At 28.5% G+C, this 19,012-nt stretch overlaps 4 protein-coding genes and 2 long non-coding RNA genes across 10 annotated transcripts; 2 read left to right on the forward strand and 4 right to left on the reverse strand.

Moving 5' to 3' along the window:
* Positions 1-2,895: 2,895 nt before the first annotated feature.
* LOC122636690 (protein kish-A) lies at positions 2,896-4,733 on the reverse strand. 2 transcript variants are annotated; one of them, XM_043828213.1, is made up of 4 exons: positions 4,647-4,733; positions 3,862-3,985; positions 3,495-3,610; positions 2,896-3,242 (listed from the first exon to the last, which is right to left on the reverse strand). In XM_043828213.1, the coding sequence occupies exons 2-4, from the start codon at positions 3,862-3,864 to the stop codon at positions 3,137-3,139; spliced, it is 225 nt and encodes a 74-aa protein (XP_043684148.1). In that variant the 5' UTR covers positions 3,865-3,985; positions 4,647-4,733; the 3' UTR covers positions 2,896-3,136. The 2 variants fall into 2 exon arrangements, with proteins under 2 accessions (XP_043684148.1, XP_043684147.1); XM_043828212.1 differs by lacking the exon at positions 4,647-4,733 and adding an exon at positions 4,218-4,361.
* LOC122636672 (protein RRNAD1-like) lies at positions 4,263-6,525 on the forward strand. 3 transcript variants are annotated; one of them, XM_043828177.1, is made up of 8 exons: positions 4,263-4,519; positions 4,638-4,747; positions 4,832-5,099; positions 5,164-5,312; positions 5,390-5,692; positions 5,796-5,949; positions 6,017-6,126; positions 6,221-6,525. In XM_043828177.1, the coding sequence occupies exons 1-8, from the start codon at positions 4,376-4,378 to the stop codon at positions 6,504-6,506; spliced, it is 1,524 nt and encodes a 507-aa protein (XP_043684112.1). In that variant the 5' UTR covers positions 4,263-4,375; the 3' UTR covers positions 6,507-6,525. The 3 variants fall into 3 exon arrangements, with proteins under 3 accessions (XP_043684112.1, XP_043684113.1, XP_043684114.1); XM_043828178.1 differs by having other exon boundaries at positions 4,263-4,501; XM_043828179.1 differs by having other exon boundaries at positions 4,309-4,429.
* On the reverse strand, positions 5,985-8,192 carry LOC122636695. 2 transcript variants are annotated; one of them, XR_006329009.1, is made up of 5 exons: positions 7,313-8,192; positions 7,012-7,113; positions 6,829-6,882; positions 6,629-6,751; positions 5,985-6,480 (listed from the first exon to the last, which is right to left on the reverse strand). It is a non-coding gene; the product is annotated as an uncharacterized LOC122636695 (long non-coding RNA). The 2 variants fall into 2 exon arrangements; XR_006329010.1 differs by lacking the exon at positions 7,012-7,113.
* A 1,455-nt stretch (positions 8,193-9,647) lies between these two features.
* On the reverse strand, positions 9,648-13,050 carry LOC122636671 (vesicular inhibitory amino acid transporter). The gene is made up of 4 exons (XM_043828176.1): positions 12,575-13,050; positions 11,923-12,228; positions 11,632-11,764; positions 9,648-11,332 (listed from the first exon to the last, which is right to left on the reverse strand). Exons 2-4 carry the CDS (start codon positions 12,204-12,206, stop codon positions 10,148-10,150), a joined length of 1,602 nt encoding a protein of 533 aa, XP_043684111.1. The 5' UTR covers positions 12,207-12,228; positions 12,575-13,050; the 3' UTR covers positions 9,648-10,147.
* Positions 10,234-18,064, forward strand: LOC122636693. Its single transcript, XR_006329007.1, has 4 exons — positions 10,234-10,374; positions 10,486-10,775; positions 10,846-11,310; positions 16,898-18,064. It is a non-coding gene; the product is annotated as an uncharacterized LOC122636693 (long non-coding RNA).
* Positions 13,445-18,939, reverse strand: LOC122636660 (ubiquitin carboxyl-terminal hydrolase 20). The gene is made up of 4 exons (XM_043828143.1): positions 18,085-18,939; positions 16,245-18,002; positions 15,870-16,141; positions 13,445-15,791 (listed from the first exon to the last, which is right to left on the reverse strand). The coding sequence occupies exons 1-4, from the start codon at positions 18,501-18,503 to the stop codon at positions 15,487-15,489; spliced, it is 2,754 nt and encodes a 917-aa protein (XP_043684078.1). The 5' UTR covers positions 18,504-18,939; the 3' UTR covers positions 13,445-15,486.
* Between the last annotated feature and the right edge of the window lie 73 nt (positions 18,940-19,012).

Here is a 19,012-nt window from a genome sequence, read left to right on the forward strand (position 1 = left end):
ATCGCCTTCATTTACTTTTTTCGATAGAAAATTACGGGGTACTTTTATATATATATAACGGATTAGTATGTCGAAAGCCTTATACATACATACACGAACGTAAAAAGGGTCATGTTTTGAACGCATCGTTAGTGCCGTTCCGTTCGTTCGTTCGTTCGTTCGTTCGAGTATTTGCTAACATAACCACAAAAAAAAAGGAAAAAGAAAAGGAATTCAGAGGTTAAAAAGATTTTACGACGCGAACGCCGTAATAAAAAGTAAAGAAAAGAAACATCGAATGACGTTTTTGTCGATACAAGCAATTAAAAATATTTGAAAACATTTATATATCTAACGTTTTCTTTTATTTCGATCGCCAAATGAAATTTTTTATAACCTCAGATTTGAAACTATTCGATCGATAAAAAAGAAAAAAAGTAAAGAAAATAAAAGAAAAATAAGCGAGAATTTCAAAGGATGCCGAGTTATAGAATTCCACCTAACGATGTATAAACCCATAACAAAAAAAAAACCATAAGCCGATGTTACGTTATAAAAGAAAAATAATAATAATAATAATAATAATAATAATAAAAACGGACATGAAAAAAAAAAGGCAAAAGAACAGAAGAAAAGAAGCAAGATATAAGAAATGAAAAATGGACACTTACGCGTGTAATATATTAGATATGTGCACTCGTACGTTAGATGGTAATAGAGAAAGCTTTGTTTCTATACGCTTTTCCCTTTTCCCGCATATCGTTATATAACGATACGTATAAATGTGTCTTCATAAAGGTACACATTTCGACATTTAACTTTCATTATTGCCGGTTAACCTGTGACTAAAAGTACTTACTTCATAACGATTAAACTAGAGAGAGAGAGAAAGAGAGAGAAGGATACTATATACATAACAAAGGACAAACTTCAGTCCGGTAACGGCAATGGCGCTGCGATTAAAACGAATATCCTTTATATTTATTTTAATCGTATTTGCTAATTAAATAATATAATCCTTCGTATAACGAGCGAATAGGCACTACCGAATCAAACTATTCGATTTTATTCGAACGCAGACAAATAATTAGCGTACTAACTTATACGTATAAGAAATAATAAAATGTGTCTTTATTTATCGACGTATCGAGAGCTTGCTCGGTAATAATATATGTGTGTATATACATATAAATACATACATACGTATATATGCGTGTTTTTGTATATTATATATATATATATGCATATATGGAAGATTCATAATCATACATGTACATGGCGACGTAAATTGTATAGAGGGCGTTGCTTGTTATTTCTATAATTTCTTTATCATTTTTTTTTCTCGACCGTCGGTAATGAAGTAATTTACCTCGTATGGTAATAACTATTTAAATTGACCAATAATTATCGCGTCGTTTTTAATGTTAGATAAACTTTTTATCGCCTTTTGTAATTAGTTTACGTTTATATAAGTATATTTATTAAATAAATAGTGTATAATATTAAGAGAGAAAAAGAGTGCGTAGAAAAAAAATATTTTACATCGGAGATATATAATTTGATCGTATCAGGTATTCTCATTTTAAATTCGAAGTAATTTTTAAGAATACGCTGTTCACCTTGCCCATCGTTCTTTTTTTTTTTCTTGAATATTAATTGTTCTTTTTTTTTTCTTTTCTTTTTTTTTTTTTTTTTCTTCTAAAAATTTATCGATGGCTAGAATTTTTTTGATCAAAGTTGTAATTACTGTGTCGCTCTTATATCGTGCTTCTGCTTAAAATTTTTATTCACAAAGTGACAATAATTGTATGTAAGACAACACAATTGTGTGTATATAATATTATTATAATAGTTTAATTAACTTAACATATTCCAAAAGAAAAAGTTTTATGTGAAAAATCTTCTTTTTCGTATCTGACGCATAATAGCAAAAAAAGAAAATACCTAATCATAATAATCATATTTATTATAATCTTTATATATAAAAAAATATTCATATGGTCGTTTTTCTACCTCATAGAAGAAAAAGCACCAAAATGATTAAACAATGTTTCAATGTAAACGAAATTTTAAACGTAGTGATAATACATATCAGTTTTCAAAGTATATCGCTTTATCATTTTATACATATCGTAGTATTATCCTCTATTTTTACGTAGATATAATCAATGAAAACAGATATATTATGGTGGATGAGGTGAACACGATAAATTCATATAAATTACTAGATTATGATTTAGTTATATTTTCTTTGACAAAGTATGAGGTATATTCTGTTCCGTTTTTTTTTTCTTTTCTGTTCATTTTTTAAACTGTCCGTTGCTATACCATGAATACTAGTTCTTAATTGATAAATATTTACAATATTACTGGGGTAACTATATTTTCTATAGCAAAATTAAATAATGATTTCTATTGTATCAATCACATGTATTACATATAATTTTACTAACTTTTCCGCATAACTAAAAACCATATCTTACTCTGTAGATAAAACGACATAAGTCAACGATTGTAACGTTGAAAAACGAATGTATAAAAAGAAATAAGTACAGACATACATACAACTAAGAAAAATATTGCATTCGATATTATGTATGACAGTGAACGTCGATTACTGCAGAGTACAAGTTTTAGGTCGCATTGTGTGCTTTAGCATCACTGAGAAAATTTTAGGATATTTGCGACGTTAAAGATATGATAAATGTACCTATTTAATAAATCCGGTATGTATTACAAAGCGATACTCAGTATAATAATCCTATATTAATTGTATTAAAAAAAATGTTGTTGTTTATAGAAGATATATTGTGAAAATAAAATGAAAACAAAAAAAAAAAGGAAACGCTCCCGAGATCATGTAATTATATAGCTTTGGAAGGAATAATATGTTGATAAATAAACAATACAATGCAATTAGAAATGATTATTGCTTTATATATTACAGTTGGCCTCAAAGAAATATATTTTTCTTTTTTTTGTTTTTTTGTATTGTTTTTATCATCAAAGAAATATTAAACATGCGCGTCTGTTATACATTCCTTGTTTCTACTGTATCATTCACACCTTATTAAATGTTATAAACGTTTCCATATTTCATTCCAAAATATCTTTGTACAAATCTATTATATAAAAATTTCTTGAAAAAGTTGCTATTCTAAGTCCAAAATAAGATACTAAATGCCATAAAAAGACAACTTAATGCCACGTAAGGACTTTTCCGTTCACCAATTCGTGCAGATTTCCAAAACAAACCAAGGAACCTGATAATAGAATACATATTAATAAAGATCATTAGAAAACATGTATCATTATAATTATTGATTAATACATAATAGATCAATGATTATTACAATTATCAATGCATTTATATATAATAATATTAGAATTTGTATAAGAATATTACGTATAAGTGATTCAAAATACGACATGGTATAAGTTAACATATATAAATGCAGTTGAAGATCAATAAAATTTTTTATATTTCATGCTATTATCTGATCATTCATATTTACCCAACTTTTCCTAAACGATTATCTAAAAAACTTGGAGCAATAGATCTGATGTAAGTACAGGTACATATTAACAGAAGTATGACGCATACCAGACTCTGAAAATTAAATATCGCAGACTGCCAAATATGGCAAAAATTAATAAATGTTTTTTTGTATACTGGAATAGAATTATAAATATATCAAATGATAAAAAAGTGAATATAGTAAAGACAAGTAACAACAATTTGTATAGGATTACTATGAAATAAAAATAAAGTTTGTACAAAATTTTATGTGAAAAAGGTTATGTGACATTATAGTGGAAACTTCAATATATCTTACTTTTTACACTTTAAAGTTAATAAATTAATATCGCATAGTAATTTACCATTATGATGGAAAAACAGACGACTCATTAACATCCGAATGTTGAAGATAGCAAAAGGAGTGACGTTCTCCGATTTAAATGCAAAATATCGTGTCAACTTTGCAGGCTTATCAACAAAACCACCCTAAACAAACATCAAAATAATGTTACATTGAGGTAAAAAAAAATAACCTCGTGTACGCATTGTGTTATTGATAATGCTTTTCAAAAAATTCAAAGATCTTAAAATTTCTCGTAAAATTGTTTTCATAAAAAAATATTTCCTTATCAGATTCGTATCTTCAGAATTTCTTCAATATAAAAAAAAACCATCTTCTTTACTTTGAGAAATAATTATTTTTTTTAATATCACTAACCAGATTACTTATATTTGTGAAATGTAGCCTTTCTAATCAAAGTACAAGACACTTTTTTTCATGTTACAATGCATATATGCATATACATCATACACACGCATGCACGTACACACATCTATGTTTGAATTTTAGCTTAGATACTTTTGTCATGATCAATCATGTCTACAACTAAAGATTCAATTACAGAATGTACTTGTAATGTTTGTCAAAGTGTACGTCTAAGAATAGATCAAATATTTTGTGTATTAGATATATATGGTTGGATGTTAGACTTTTATGTAGTGGTATGTTTACAAAATGAGGTTAAGTTTTCTTACGCATAAAGAGTAATTAAATTGAATTATTCAATTTATTAAAAAAATATTTGATATAAAAAAAAATCTAATGATATTAGTTTTAGATTAATAATTATCTTTATAGGATTTTTACCGAGAGAAATTATGGGACAAGTTACCAAAAAGTTGGAAACTTGCTTTACAAGATATACCTCCAGACGAATTTGGATTATGGTTGTCACGAGAATGTTCTTGGTATAATTTGTTTCAATTCACATAAAAAGATATTTGCATACAGTTATAAATATAAGCCTATAATCAATAACATATCTTTTATAGCACAAGAATATTACCCCTGTCTTTATTGGCATTACGTAAAGTTATAGATAATCTACAATTGAATAGAAATGATGAGAATTTAAGCAATTTTTTACAATGCGAAAAATCAATGATAATAAAGACAAAATGTAAAGACGTAACTTCTTTATACTTGTTGGATAACAAGCAACAATTGGGAGACTTAGATTCTGCTTCCTCGCAATTTATAAAATTATTTAGAAAACATGTGAAAAAGAAAAAGAGGCATGAAATAGAACAAATGGCACAGGTGATTATTTTAAATAGAATCATAAATATTAACAAAATTTACATACAATATATATGAAACATAGATGTGCGTATATTATGCTCAAAAGTCAGAGTGCAAATCTATAGTAGATGTTGGAGCAGGACTAGGCCATTTAGCTAGAATATTGACTTACCAATATGGATTACATGTAGCATGTATTGAACAGGATGAATTATTATCAAAAAAAGCTAGGTAAACTTCTATCGATTTTCTTTAATTCTTGTTCTTTCTTTTTTTGAAATGTATTATAATATATATGAGGTTTATAGATTATATGATGAAGAATTGTTGATGTCTATGCGTAAACACGAGCCTAATTTCTCTCCACTTAAATTGGAACATATATCAGTGAAGTTAGAAACTTCTAATCATGCAAAAGTGAAAGTTACACAGCATTTACACAAAATATTCACAAATATTTATAATGTTAATACAGAATGTCTGAAGTATGGAATTATTGGACTACATCCATGTGGAGACTTAGCATCAATTCTCTTAAATTTATATTCGTTTACTAAAGAAGCAAGGTTCATGTGTATTGTAGGATGTTGTTATATGAAAATGACATTAGAGTTTGTATCTTATATATATATATATATATACATAGACATCCTAATTTATTTACATTATTATACGGGAGAAGAATGTCTTTATATATTTTGGTTTCTTTATTAGGTCTAATAATGAAAACAAACAAAAAGGATATCCACTAAGCTCATATCTGTCATTTAAAAATCACAAGCTTTCGTATAATGCTTTGGAAATAGCTTGCCATGCTATTGAAAAACATTGCGATAAATTGAAAAACAACAACTATGCGGATTTAATAGTACAGTATAATATTATATATAAAATCCCAAAATATATACTTAAATTAATACAAACTTATTTTTAAGGTACATGCTTACAGAGCAGTTTTGGAAAATATACTTACAGAAAGAAATTTGTTGCCTTCCCATAGTCAATTAAAAAATGTTAAAGTAACAAGAGATATGACTTTTAAACAGTTAAGAAAAAAGAAATAAAATCCTATACATAGCTATAAAAATATATTATACGATCTAAGTGATAAATTTTATATATATATTTTGCTCTTTCAGATATTGTTTTCTTGCAACACGTCATCTTCAATCTGAATTACAACCAAAGGATACTGATCTTGAAGGAACAGAAGTAGAACATTATTTAAGTTATTGGTTACAAATTGTTATATTTTCTTCTCTTAGAATTTTACTGGCACCATTGGTAGAAACATTAGTACTTTTGGATAGATTTTTATATCTTTCAGAAAGAAACTTAAATCCTATAATAAGACCGGTATTTAATGCAAAATTGTCACCACGAAACTTAGTTTTAATTTCTGTAAAAAATCGTGAGGAAATATAAATAACATCGATATTTGTTATTGCCATGTAATATTTTAAGTTCCCACATCAAGATAATTTCTTTAATGTACTTAAATAATTATAAATAAAAAAATTTCCTAATAAAAACTTTAATCTTCTTACATTAAGCAGTATGTACGGATGAATTACGTGGTTGTTTTATCCAAAATCCCCATTTAGCAAATGTTTCACCATTTTTTTCTTCTGTTGGGCCACGAAATACTTTTATTTTTACACGTGGAACTTCTATAATAAATGTAACAAAAAAACATTGATCCAAATATGTATTGATGAAAATTATCCTATACGATTCAAAATTTTACCATATTTTTTGTGGTACAATTTGTTTGGCTTATCATCTTCTGATGACGCATGTACTATCAACCACAGAAGATAGCATATAAAAATTATTTTTTGTAAGAATAACATAGCACAAAATTAAAAAATAATTATATTATTACAGCTACGTTAGATGATCAATACTATGGCAATTGAAATGAACATACCATATATATATACCTACACGCAGTATTCAGAGCATGACATGTGATAGAAGTTTCATTTGTGTTTTTATCTATAGTTTTTTACCAAAGAGAGAAAGTTATTTTCTATATAAAAATGAGATCGCATTATAAAGAAAAGTCTGATAAAATAATTAAATTGAAACAGGTACAAGTGAAAGACGATTTTTTAAAATTTTGATAATGTATTTTCATTTCTTGTATTTATAAGTTACTGTTAGCCTCCATCTTTTTTTCAATAAGGGAAGCATCTGATTATATCATTTTGTGAATTATCTATACATACATTCAAACTACACGAAAAACATTGACAAGTTGATTTTTAACGCCATTGTAGACGATACTTCCAACAAAGCGTTTTAAATCTAAACGAAAGTATGGTTGTCAGTTTTTAATAAAGTTCGCTCATTTTATACATTTATTGTTATTATTATTATCATTATTATTATTATTATTATTATTATTAATATCATTATTATGCAAATGTATAGTAACAATGTAGCACTATTTCAGGATGATAACTTTGATCTGAAATTTCACAAGTTAGTTTTTATATATAATTTGTATGATTGAACATGTTTTTTTTACTCGTCTCATTTTTTTTCTTTTTTTTTCTTTTCTTTCTTTTTTTTTTTTTAATGAAAACTCAAAGATATTCTTGACATATAGTTACTAAATATTGTACATACATATTATGTACGATTCGGCTTTATCGTAACATATGCTTTTGTCAAGAGCAAATAGAGAATCGATTATTGTCTTGGAATATAAAGCCTCGTATTATCAATCACAGATCCAAAAATGAGAAAGGCTTTTTGGTACGTTCAATTGTGCAAAATACAACAGGAGAAATAATTTTAGATTTTAAATGATTTTGCGAGAGAATAAATTTTTTCAAATATTTTTACTCTTTTTTACGTATTTCGTATTATACAATAATACATCTTCTATAGCGAATTTTTAATTAATCGTTATATTCACAGAGATAGATCGTTAAAATATTTTCATTGTAAACATAGTTATTATCTTGATAAAATTTTGGTTATGTTCGAAATAATATCAAATAAATTGACTATTTTTTTGTGTTTAAAAATAAATAAAAGGATCTTCGAAAGTGAATTAACATTAATTTTTATGATTAATTTTATCACTTGAATTATATTGTTGTGTGTTCGTATGTACGTGTATGTATATATATATATATATATATATATATATATATATATATATATATATATTAAATTTAATAATCCTTGACCTTAACCTTTAATGCTTAACGACTACAACTCTCAATATATAACGTTTAATATTATTAACAAAGATTCGTCTCGATCAATAAATCGCGATACATAATTATTATTATCATGTTGGAAGACATCATTGGAAGACGAGTTTCATTCTGTGATTATTAATTAACAATCCTTTATAATATTTAACATTTCGATAGTACAATAATAATTGTTACAGTTTTTTAAAACACTTTGATCATTATTTTCAATAAAAAGTTTCATAATTTGATTAAATGTATAAAAATTAATCTTAAAAAAAAATGTCTGATAAAAAAATCATATAAGATTATAAATTTAACCGAGTATTATAAATTTCTTTGAAAATCTCGACGAATGCATTAATCGTTTCGATGAAAAAATGTCACGATTAAATTATGTGTATATATATATATATATATACATATCTCATGCAAACAAATCCTAATAGAAAAATACTAATAGCAAAATTAAATTCTATTGGACTATCGAAAAATTAAAAATTATTACAACGCTTTGAATGTTCTCAAATCGATAAACAGTCGTAAAAAAAAAAAAAAAAAAAAAAGAAAGGTAAGTACTCGTAAACTTTGTAATTACATATTTAAGTCACGTTTTCAATATGCTTCTAGATAAACCTTATCGAAATTTATTCAATGAGAGAACATTCTTTAAGCGTTTTAATTATCGATTTAATCACATAATGCATATACTTAAAACTAAGATATATTTTCTAAACGGACTTTACAAACTTTGGAAGACGTTCGATTATTCGACTAATCGTTTGTACAATTTTCTTGTACATACATACATACATACATACATACATAACCAAGTGCATTATTAATTTGCACTCGACGAATGCACGTTTATTTTATTTTATTATTGAACCTTCGATGGCACTTTCAATGCATCTACATTTAGGCGAACTATCTTTTTATATCTATGGCATAAACATGAGGGGTAACTCTTTTTAAGTTTCTTTTTTTCTTTTTCTTTCTTTTTCCTTTTATTTATATATATATATATATATATTTTTTTTATATCTTTTGCAAGAGAGTATACGTACTATAATTGTGACCATCGAACGTCATCGTGACGTACATTTTGTTTAAAGCGTACTTAAAAATTATAAGGTACGCGATCAGGATTATAAAATCCGAAAACTCGTTTTTCAACAGTTTTTATATGTAATATGGAAGACATCGATGCTGACGATATGTAATCTAAATGAATTTTCTAAAAAGCTTCTTATCATCATTCGAAAAAGAAATGTTTATTTTGGAAGACTCTTGATTTATAATATTTCCTTCGCTCATTTATAGATCTCTTTTTTTTTTCTTTTTTTTTTATTAATCTTTTTTTTTTTCTTTTCTTTTCTTTTCCTTTTTTTTTTTTTTTTTATTCAATGGTCAATGAACAGTTCAGATTTCTGAAACTGTAAAATGTTTTTTTTTTATTCTTTTTTTTATTTTGCATATTGTTAGATATGTCAGTTCTGGTTGAATTTAAATATACAATATATCATCAAAATATCTCTAATTATGACAGAACTCTAAGCGATCTTAAATGGAAGACACTTGATTTGTTAGATTTCAATGAATCTAACTGTAATCATTTTGAAGATCGTTGAAAGAGTTAGGATGAAATCAGATGATTGAGAAATTTGATCGCTTATTGCACGTTATGACGAACTTTTGTTTATCCTTAAAAATTTGTCTATCTTTCTATTTCCAGAAGATACTATACATTTTGTTGTCCCATTAGGATCAATGAAAATTTGCGGTTCAACATTTCTCAAGCTCAGAATGAGATGAATGAAAAAATGAAAGCAATAAGACTATTATATGAATCATTTAAAAGGGTAAGCCAATTTCAAAGGCATCAATCAAAGCAGTGCCAGAGTCATATACCCCAATTACCCCAAAGAGTATGCCTAAAAAGATGACAAAACAATCATATGCCACAGCACTCCATTCCATAGAATTTCTTTTAAGTTTAAGATGAAAATAGCAAGGCCATATGAAGGACAACATAGTGCCGGTGAAGGAGCCAATGAAGCCCATGAGAATACTGAAATGCGGTATGAATATAGCCATAAGAATGGTGAAGACAATTACACCAACTCTCCATGCTAAACCCCAAACTTTAAGTTCTCTATCGACTGTCCAGATTGTAGGAAAAATTGTTTTAGGTCGACCTCTGAAAAATGCTCTTTCGAGGAGTTCACAAGCAGCATAATATGGAAGAGGATAAGACAATACAGCTTTAACTACCAGACAAAAATTGACTAAACCTTTGAAGCCAGGTGAATGAAGATTGTTCGTGATCACCTGTTGCGTATCGTTCTGAAAAGTCAGAAAGCAAATCCATCCAAAGAGAGATTTAAAGGCTGCAGCAGCTATATGACTCCAATTTAACATCCAATTGAACTTGGAACGATCTATCAGATTCCCTTCTAATGTTGGCAGAAAGATTTGAGAGGTATAACTGAATACAATTACACCAAGTGAGATTGGAAAGTTTTTCATATCGATAGTCCATTTAACTTTAGACCATCCCCAATCACCTATCTCCAAGATGCAGTAACCAACGATAATGAAATTTATGAAAAGATGAGACATTGTACACCAAAAGCTGAGCATTGATACATGTTGCAAAGATTTGAGAAAGCCAAGAGGAAGTAAAAATATGCCTATCAGCATCATCCAACTTCTTGTATCGATAGCACCTTCGGGAAAAGAGCCGATCATTAAATCACCACATACAACAACGTATAAGATGCAGGTCATCAACAATTCTATTATTTGTGCAATGTTTACTGCCCTTGCACCCCATCTTGGACCGAAACATTCTTTGGCAATGGCTACGTAAGAATCTCGTACTCTTACACGCTGCCCTGTTACTGTGTCGAACTCATACAAACACTCGACGAGAATCTTACCAGTGTAACAACAGATATGTGCAATACCGACCATTGCTGCGATTGCCCAATAGCCTCCTCGCAGGACTGCGAATGGTAAGGATACGATGAACATTCCCTGAAAAAAATGTATTATTTTCTTTTTTTTTTTCTTTTTTTTTTTTTTAATTGATGGAACTTAAAAAGAAAAAAGTTATCATTCAAATTCGGTGATCTTTTTTTCTTTCATCTTTCTTTTTTAATTAATCGAACAAAAAAAGAAATATTTTATCTCACAGATTATATCTCTCTTTGTTCGTTTGTTTAAATTAATGAAGCTTGAAACAAAAAGTATTGCGTCTGTCTTATTTGAATTTGCTGATCTTGTTTTATTTTTTTATTTATTCTTTTTTTTGTAATCAATCGAACTCTGATTACCTGAATGGCATTGGTAACATTCCATGCTGCTTGCCATTCATTAATCTTTACACCAGAGCCACCAAATTCACCACCACCTTCGTCATATTCGCTAAACTCTCCACTGCTCAAACTTCCTGTTCTAGCTTTATCTCTGTGGAACAAAAAAAGGAACAAAAAATATATATATATATATATATGATTATATGAACTAGTAACTTATAATAGTTCATAATAAAAAATAGAATCAGATAAGTAAGGCGCAATTAATTCCTTTGATTAGGATTTAAAAATAGGAGGATAAAAACTTACCCATTTCTCTGATAACTAAAAGAATCCTCAGCAATAGCAACGTTATTCTGTTCTCTATATGCTTGTTCACCATTCATTGTCGTCATCTCGGTATTATCTTCACCTTCTCCAAAAGATTTGAAATCGCCGGTACGAGCTTGAGGATCACCTTGACCAGTCATGCCGGTACCACGGATTAATTCCATACATGGACTATTTTCTGGCCATTTCGCTTTTAATGTCTCCCAAGCAACGTTAACTGTCGCTCCGAAGGACGGTATATAAAATCCTCGGAAACTAGTCATCTTGAAAGATTTTTTTTCGAATCTAGGACGATTCGAATTCGATGAGTTATCGATTAGAGTATCATATAGTATAATAATATACTAGATAAGAAATATAAAAAAAGAATCAAACATATATATGTATATATATATATATATATATATATATATATACTTTTATATTTAATTATAAAAATTATTTTGAAGAATTATCATGAAAAAAATCCACGTGTTAATGTCGATCTAATAGATTAATAATTTAAGCAAAAAATTACAAACGCGAATCGCTAATTTTTCTCACGAGTTTTAAATCCTTTTATTGTATCACAAATAAATCGAATAATTTTTTTTCCGGATAAAGATGTTTAAAATTATATATGATTACTTACGAAATCGAATTATTTCTTCTTTCTCCGATGAAATTAAACTAGAAGGTCGAACTTTCTTCTTCTTCTTCTTCTTCTTCTTCTTTTTGAAGAAGACACGATCGGTCCTCTTCTCGTTGTACAAGGAAAAACGATTGACAAGGGAACTAATCTAAAAATTGATCCTTAATTTGAGAATAAAGATCCATGAATGGAATAAGAAGAAAATGGATTTGAAAATGATTTAACTAAACTACAAGGAACACAACCAGAGCATGGCTGTCTATGGGTGATCGTCGAATTCCTAATCACGAACCCCTTAATCGTCGCATTGACCAAGGGAGGGTTGTTCGCTACTGGGATTGGAAGATCGGGGAATATGGCCAGCATCCCTCGAACGCGCAGGGCTCGATCGATCATCCACTCGCGGTCCATGATATGATAAGATACTACATCTCGTTTCAGGTTCGTCTCTGCGGTTTTTTTTTTTCAGAGACAACCATTTCTTTTTTTTTTTTTTTTTTCCATTTATTTACATTTATTATTTCATTTTGTTCATCCGATAAATTCCGAATTTTTTCAAATTTTCTCGTCAGAATTTTTGTTATAAAAATATATAAATTAATTCAGAATATTCTTCTTTTTACTTTCTTATTTCATTTAATTTTGCTCATCCTAAAATTTCGAATCTTTTCGTGACAATTTTTGAGAAATCTTTGAGAAAAAACTCAATTTTTTTCTTTTTATTTAATCTTTTCCATCGGGAAATTTTATCAGAATTTGTTAAAAATTAATTTGATAAAAATTGTAAATAATTAATCAATTATTAGAAAATAGAATAAAAATTTGGAAATGGATTGAATTAATTCGGATCACAAGAAGATGAAACTTCGATTATTTAGGATAAATGATTTATTCCAACATTTCTTAAAAAAATAATTCATGCATCAACCACGTGAAATATATCAGAAGTCAAAGTTTTGTACGGCTTAATATTTATAAGATTCGAACTTTTTTTTTTAAATTGTCTTTTGCGTGTGGTGTGTATGTGTGTGTATGTACGTGTATTTAAAATATGATGAAATAGTAAAAATATTTTTTTTTTTTTATAACAATAATAGCAAGAGTACCGATGACGAGAATCAAAATCTTTTTTTTTTTATTTCATTTTATTATTATTTTATTTTTTTTTTTTTTTAAATAGTTTTTATCTACATATGCAATTTGTTTGAGGCATGTTTTGTTTTTTTAATTTTTTATTGCACATCAAGCAATCGATTGTTATTGAAAATATTTTCTTTTCTTTTTTCTTTTTCTTTTTTTTTTTTTTTTTCTTTCTTCACCAATAATAAATGACATTTTTTATATGTGTGCAAGTGTGTAATATATTATTGATTACAAACACTAAGGGTGTTCTATAATAACATCGAACACATCATATGTGTATATATATATATATATATATGATCGTATGTGTGTGTGTACAATTAAGATAATGTTTAATTACGATATTCACAAAAATACCGAATAGTATGATTTTTTTACGAAGCTATTTTTTTCTACCCCATAGATCTCTACTCATAAATGATAAGAAAGTTTTCTCTACTAGATAATTGTGAATTTTTTTTCAAATTGTAAGCTGTTTATGAATTTTTAAAGATGATATATTAAAAATATATATATATATATTTATATATATATTTATATTTATAATAAATAAAGAAGAAGAAGAAGAAAAGAAAAAAAATTTGTTTTTATTACTTATCTCAAACTTTTCACAGTGACTTTTTGGTAGTTAATATTCTTACATTTATTATCTTAACTGATTTTCAATGGTGATGTTTTCTTCTTTTTTTTTTTTTCTTTTTTCATTATTTTAACTACCAGAAAGAGAGCCATGTAATCATAAAGATAAAGTGATAAAACTTCTATAATATTGTACAAAAACTAATACTATGTATTAGCATCACTATTTTTTGGTAACACTTGTGCGATTATAACGTAAAACATTTTTTTATGTGTATTATGCAAATGTGTACATCGATTGTTTGATGAAAATTAAAAGTTGGAAATTTCAATTTTCTATTACGAATTTTTTTTACTTTTTTTTTTTTTCTTTCACATTACGACCTTAAATCGTTTAACTAAATGTTTATATAACAATATCATTTGACACATCAACGAAACTATAGCTGATTTAATTGTCAGTCTTTTACCTTTTCTAAGAAAATGCATAATAACATACCATGACATGTATGTATGTACATGATTTTTGAGAATTTTGTAACATTATTTTGTACATGCAGGAATGACACACAAATGTAGTAAATGTATAAATATTTGAAATACAAGATCCTTAAGAGACTGATTATAGCCACCAATTTGAAGAAAAAAAAAAAAAAAAAAAAAGAAAAAAAACACTTAAAAAATACGCTTAAAAAAATAATACAGTATTTTAGAAACCAAACCTTGTACTAACAACATTACCCATTAAGCATAAAATACCCAAGAGTTTACAATCAATTATTTATATATATATATAATTATAAATGTATATATATATAATATATACATATATGTATATGTATATATACATATATATACATATATATATATAATAGAGATAATAGCAAGAAATTAAATGTACAGATAAACGTTAATAAGACTATATGGATTATAAATCGTCAATAATTCATTTAAATAACATTTTGCATCATCATTGTATTATACAAGCAATAATGTGCACTTAAATCCTTATTTATATTAAATACTCTTGCTTAAAGTGTCTAATAATGTATTTATAACACAGTAACATCTAAGACAAAGGCAAAATTTAACCATTTTATTACACATTTATCTGCTGTACTTTGAATGCTCAATGGAAATTATTTGTAGTTAAGTGTACTGTGAGATGTTTATCAAATACGATATCTTATTTACTCATTAACATCTCTTTGCGTTTGGTGAGAATCACTATCAGACGTTATACTTTCAATAGCACTATCTTGTTGTGAAAGTGTTTCTGAACTTCTGGCTACACATACTTTATTAGACTTCATTTCTGCGCGACCAGATTTAAGACTCTGGTCTGTGAGATTAGGACTTGAAGTGGAATGTAACGAAGTATTAGTTTGTGGAGTTATTGTTCGTTGGCATGAATGCAACATTAATTCTGGGCCTCCACCATATGTGTTCAAGAAAAAGTGCCATAGTTCTTCTGGTATTTGCCCGCAATCTGATCCTACAAAACATACATTTTATAATAATGAAAATAAATTGGATTATATTTATATTTTAAGCATAACATCACAGAACTTACCAACTTTAAGTATGTTTAGTCCATTTTTATTTACGACGATTGAATTATTATCGATTGGTCCAGGTGGTTGTGTCTCCTTACCTCTAACAAAACCTTGCCACTGTCGCAACCAGGCCATTGCCAAACCATAAATAGCACCAGGATTTTCTGTATTATGATTTAATCGCTGAAATATTTCCATCTCATATTGTCTTCTTTTCTGCAAAGATTCATACTTTTCTTCACAACTTGGACATTCATAAAGTTGTGTACATGCTGGTCCACCTCCAAATCTAAAAGAATCAAGTATTTTAGTTAAGGGGATTGCGTAGAAATTTATAGACAACATATAAAACAATTTATGTTAATATTTTTTAACTCTGCTGGAACACTTACGTGTTATAAAGATATTCCCAAACAGCTTGTGGTATTGGCATGCAAAGTTTATCACTTATTTGAGCTGTCATAGGATTTTCACCGCCATGAGGGCAAAGGAAATCAGAATTATCTATAGGCCCTGGTTCAGAAAATGTATTAAAACGATTTATCCATTGTCGTGATACAAAGAAATTTAGCTCAGATGGTTCACGAGATGAAATTTCCATCAATTCCATTGTTCTATCACGTTGTTGCATCATCTCTGGAGACCACTTTTTATAAAATAGCACATAAGCTTCGCAATGTTTAACAGTTTCTGGTGAAACCTCCGTAACACATTGATCATCAAATTCAAACCATTTATTAACAATAGAATTCAATGCATAACATGTATAATGACCACCACCAGCTGTACCATGATGACAAATAACAGATATCAAGTCATACGTGGTAACTTTGGACACGCATTCCTTATGCAAGTATGGTCTCATATCTAATCCTTCTAACGGAAAAGAGACGTAATTTGCTATTTTAGAACTAAACATTAGTTCATGACGAAATCTTTTTAAATGAACACAAAGTATTTCTGGGAGCTCTAGAACTTTAGAAAATTTAATTCCATTACGAAGTTTGTTGCACTTCTCACAACTATACATATTATCTCCTTTTAGCTCATCAGCACTGAAAAATGCAGAGAGGCAGTCATGAAGGCTAACAACTGGACCCCAAAACCAAGAACGCATCCATTGCAAAAACCATGAAAGCCAACCATTCTGATTAGTTACATAAACGACATCAGAACATGGACCTGCCTTCTGAGGTGTAAGAGATCCCTGATGCAACATGTCAATGTGATCTCTACTTGGAATAGGTAGTGATAAATCTTGAAATGTTTCTACTCTTGTAGAAATCCTGTCACACGTTAGACACTGTACACTGCTTAAAAGCTTACCATCAAAAATATCACTTATGATACTTCTTGTTTTCATTTGTTTTTTGGTACGATGTTTGGCAGGTGAGTTTGGTGCAGACCGCTGCTGCTGAGGAAAAGATTGCTCAACGGTAGATTTTTTAATACTTCTATTAGTAAACTTATTTCTTAATTTTTCTGATTGAGAAACCCGAGAATAACGTCTCTTTGTACCACGTTCTCCTTCATCGCTTAAAGAACTCTGCTCGCTTACTCCCGAATCGCATGTTTCATATTCACCATCTGACTGACTCGAACCGTTTCCATCTACTTCAGTTTCATCATCATCATCAGATGAATGTTCTCCAAGGCCTTTCAATCTTAGCAATATATCTTTGTCATCTTCTATGTGTTCCTTTAATTCTTCATGCAATTGGTCCATAAAACATCTTAAGAATTCTTGTGTGTCGTGCTGATGATATCCTCTAAACATAGGATGAACCGTTCTAATACCTGATAAAATGCCATGCGGCACAACATATCCACGTGTTTTCCTATTCCACATATCTCGGATAAGATTTAAATAACTTAAACTTAATGCAGGCTTCTTATCTTTGGACATATAATGTACCAAATGACCACAGTCCAAAAAAAACTGAGTCAACGGTGGCACATTGGATAACGCTTGAAGTGCTGCATTCATGTAACAAGTATTACCTATATTTTGAAGACCAACTAAACCTCTTGGTTTACCAGAAAAATCTTTACTTTCATCCGAATCCGTGCTATCTGGAGAGTCACCAGATTTCTCATTAAAGAATCCTCTATCGTTATTTACTTTATTTACAAACCATTCTCCGTAGAATCTATAATTGATAAAAATCACAATGTCGATATGTTGATATAAAAAAAGTAACGTATACATTAATTTCTATTAATTTTACTTACTTGTCTAACATAAGCCTATCCAAACTATCCATTTTATTATCAATATTATTAGGTGCATCTCCAGAATATTTATTCCCCATAGTTTTGACATCAATTTGATTAGGTGACAATGGTGGTGATGGTATGTATCTTGAAATAACTTCTTTTTTACAAGCATAACACCATATACGATTCGTAGTAAGATTTATATGAGCACAATGAGCAGGAAACATTTGATTATGAACGGTACTATGATTTAAATGTGTTTCCGCGCATGCAACCCAACGACAGTCGGGGAAAAGACATAACCAAAGATTCGGTCCATTACAATTACAATCATTGCACTTATTGTATCTGTCTTTTTGAGAGACTACACTTTCGATATAAGAAAGATCGCCATGGTTAGCGATATGAGGACAATTCCTTGCTACGACTGGCATTTTGAATTTATAGACTTTCCCTTTCCAACTTGAATCGATCAAAGGGCACTGAATGACACATATAACTTATCTTCTAACATCTGTAGAAAATTTAGGCTACGTTCTGATCATGTTGACGTTCCGCTCGTTTTCTAACCTGCTCCAAACACGTCTCACTCGAGTATGATCGAGGATTCACCATAAAAACGATTGTCATTAAAGGCATGAGGTCCAAATTCTCAATAAATAGCTATAGAAGATACATTGGTGGCGGTAACGTAGACACTTCCTATTGGTCGATATTTCATATCGGGAAAACATGGCGGAATCAATATCTATATTATCTCGTCCTTTTAATATCTTAAATTGTTTCAATATTGTGTTTTTCCATGTTTCTTTCCATAGAAAATGTTTTGTCATCATTAAATATAAAAACAAGTTTTATCATGTTTTTAAATCAATTGTATGAATCATCGTATTTTCAAACGCAACAATATATTTCTGATAATATTGTTGATCTTTTTAGGAAC

Source organism: Vespula pensylvanica, chromosome 23 (assembly GCF_014466175.1).
Source record: "Vespula pensylvanica isolate Volc-1 chromosome 23, ASM1446617v1, whole genome shotgun sequence".
In the NCBI taxonomy this organism is placed as follows: Eukaryota; Metazoa; Arthropoda; class Insecta; order Hymenoptera; family Vespidae; genus Vespula; species Vespula pensylvanica.

Excerpts from the sequence above, each read along its gene's own strand:
- LOC122636672 (XM_043828177.1), top strand. The coding sequence starts at position 4,376 with ATGTCTACAACTAAAGATTCAATTACAGAATGTACTTGTAATGTTTGT. Across the intron at positions 4,748-4,831 it reads TTGTCACGAGAATGTTCTTG|CACAAGAATATTACCCCTGT; the intron begins GTATAATTTGTT and ends TATCTTTTATAG. Across the intron at positions 5,100-5,163 it reads AAATAGAACAAATGGCACAG|ATGTGCGTATATTATGCTCA; the intron begins GTGATTATTTTA and ends TATGAAACATAG.
- LOC122636671 (XM_043828176.1), bottom strand. The coding sequence starts at position 12,206 with ATGACTAGTTTCCGAGGATTTTATATACCGTCCTTCGGAGCGACAGTT. Across the intron at positions 11,765-11,922 it reads TTTAGTTATCAGAGAAATGG|AGATAAAGCTAGAACAGGAA; the intron begins GTAAGTTTTTAT and ends TTTGTTCCACAG. Across the intron at positions 11,333-11,631 it reads ATGTTACCAATGCCATTCAG|GGAATGTTCATCGTATCCTT; the intron begins GTAATCAGAGTT and ends CATTTTTTTCAG.
- LOC122636660 (XM_043828143.1), bottom strand. The coding sequence starts at position 18,503 with ATGCCAGTCGTAGCAAGGAATTGTCCTCATATCGCTAACCATGGCGAT. Across the intron at positions 18,003-18,084 it reads GATAGGCTTATGTTAGACAA|ATTCTACGGAGAATGGTTTG; the intron begins GTAAGTAAAATT and ends TATCAATTATAG. Across the intron at positions 15,792-15,869 it reads ACTAAACATACTTAAAGTTG|GATCAGATTGCGGGCAAATA; the intron begins GTAAGTTCTGTG and ends TATGTTTTGTAG.
- LOC122636690 (XM_043828213.1), bottom strand. Across the intron at positions 3,243-3,494 it reads AATCGTTTAGGAAAAGTTGG|GTTCCTTGGTTTGTTTTGGA; the intron begins GTAAATATGAAT and ends TTCTATTATCAG.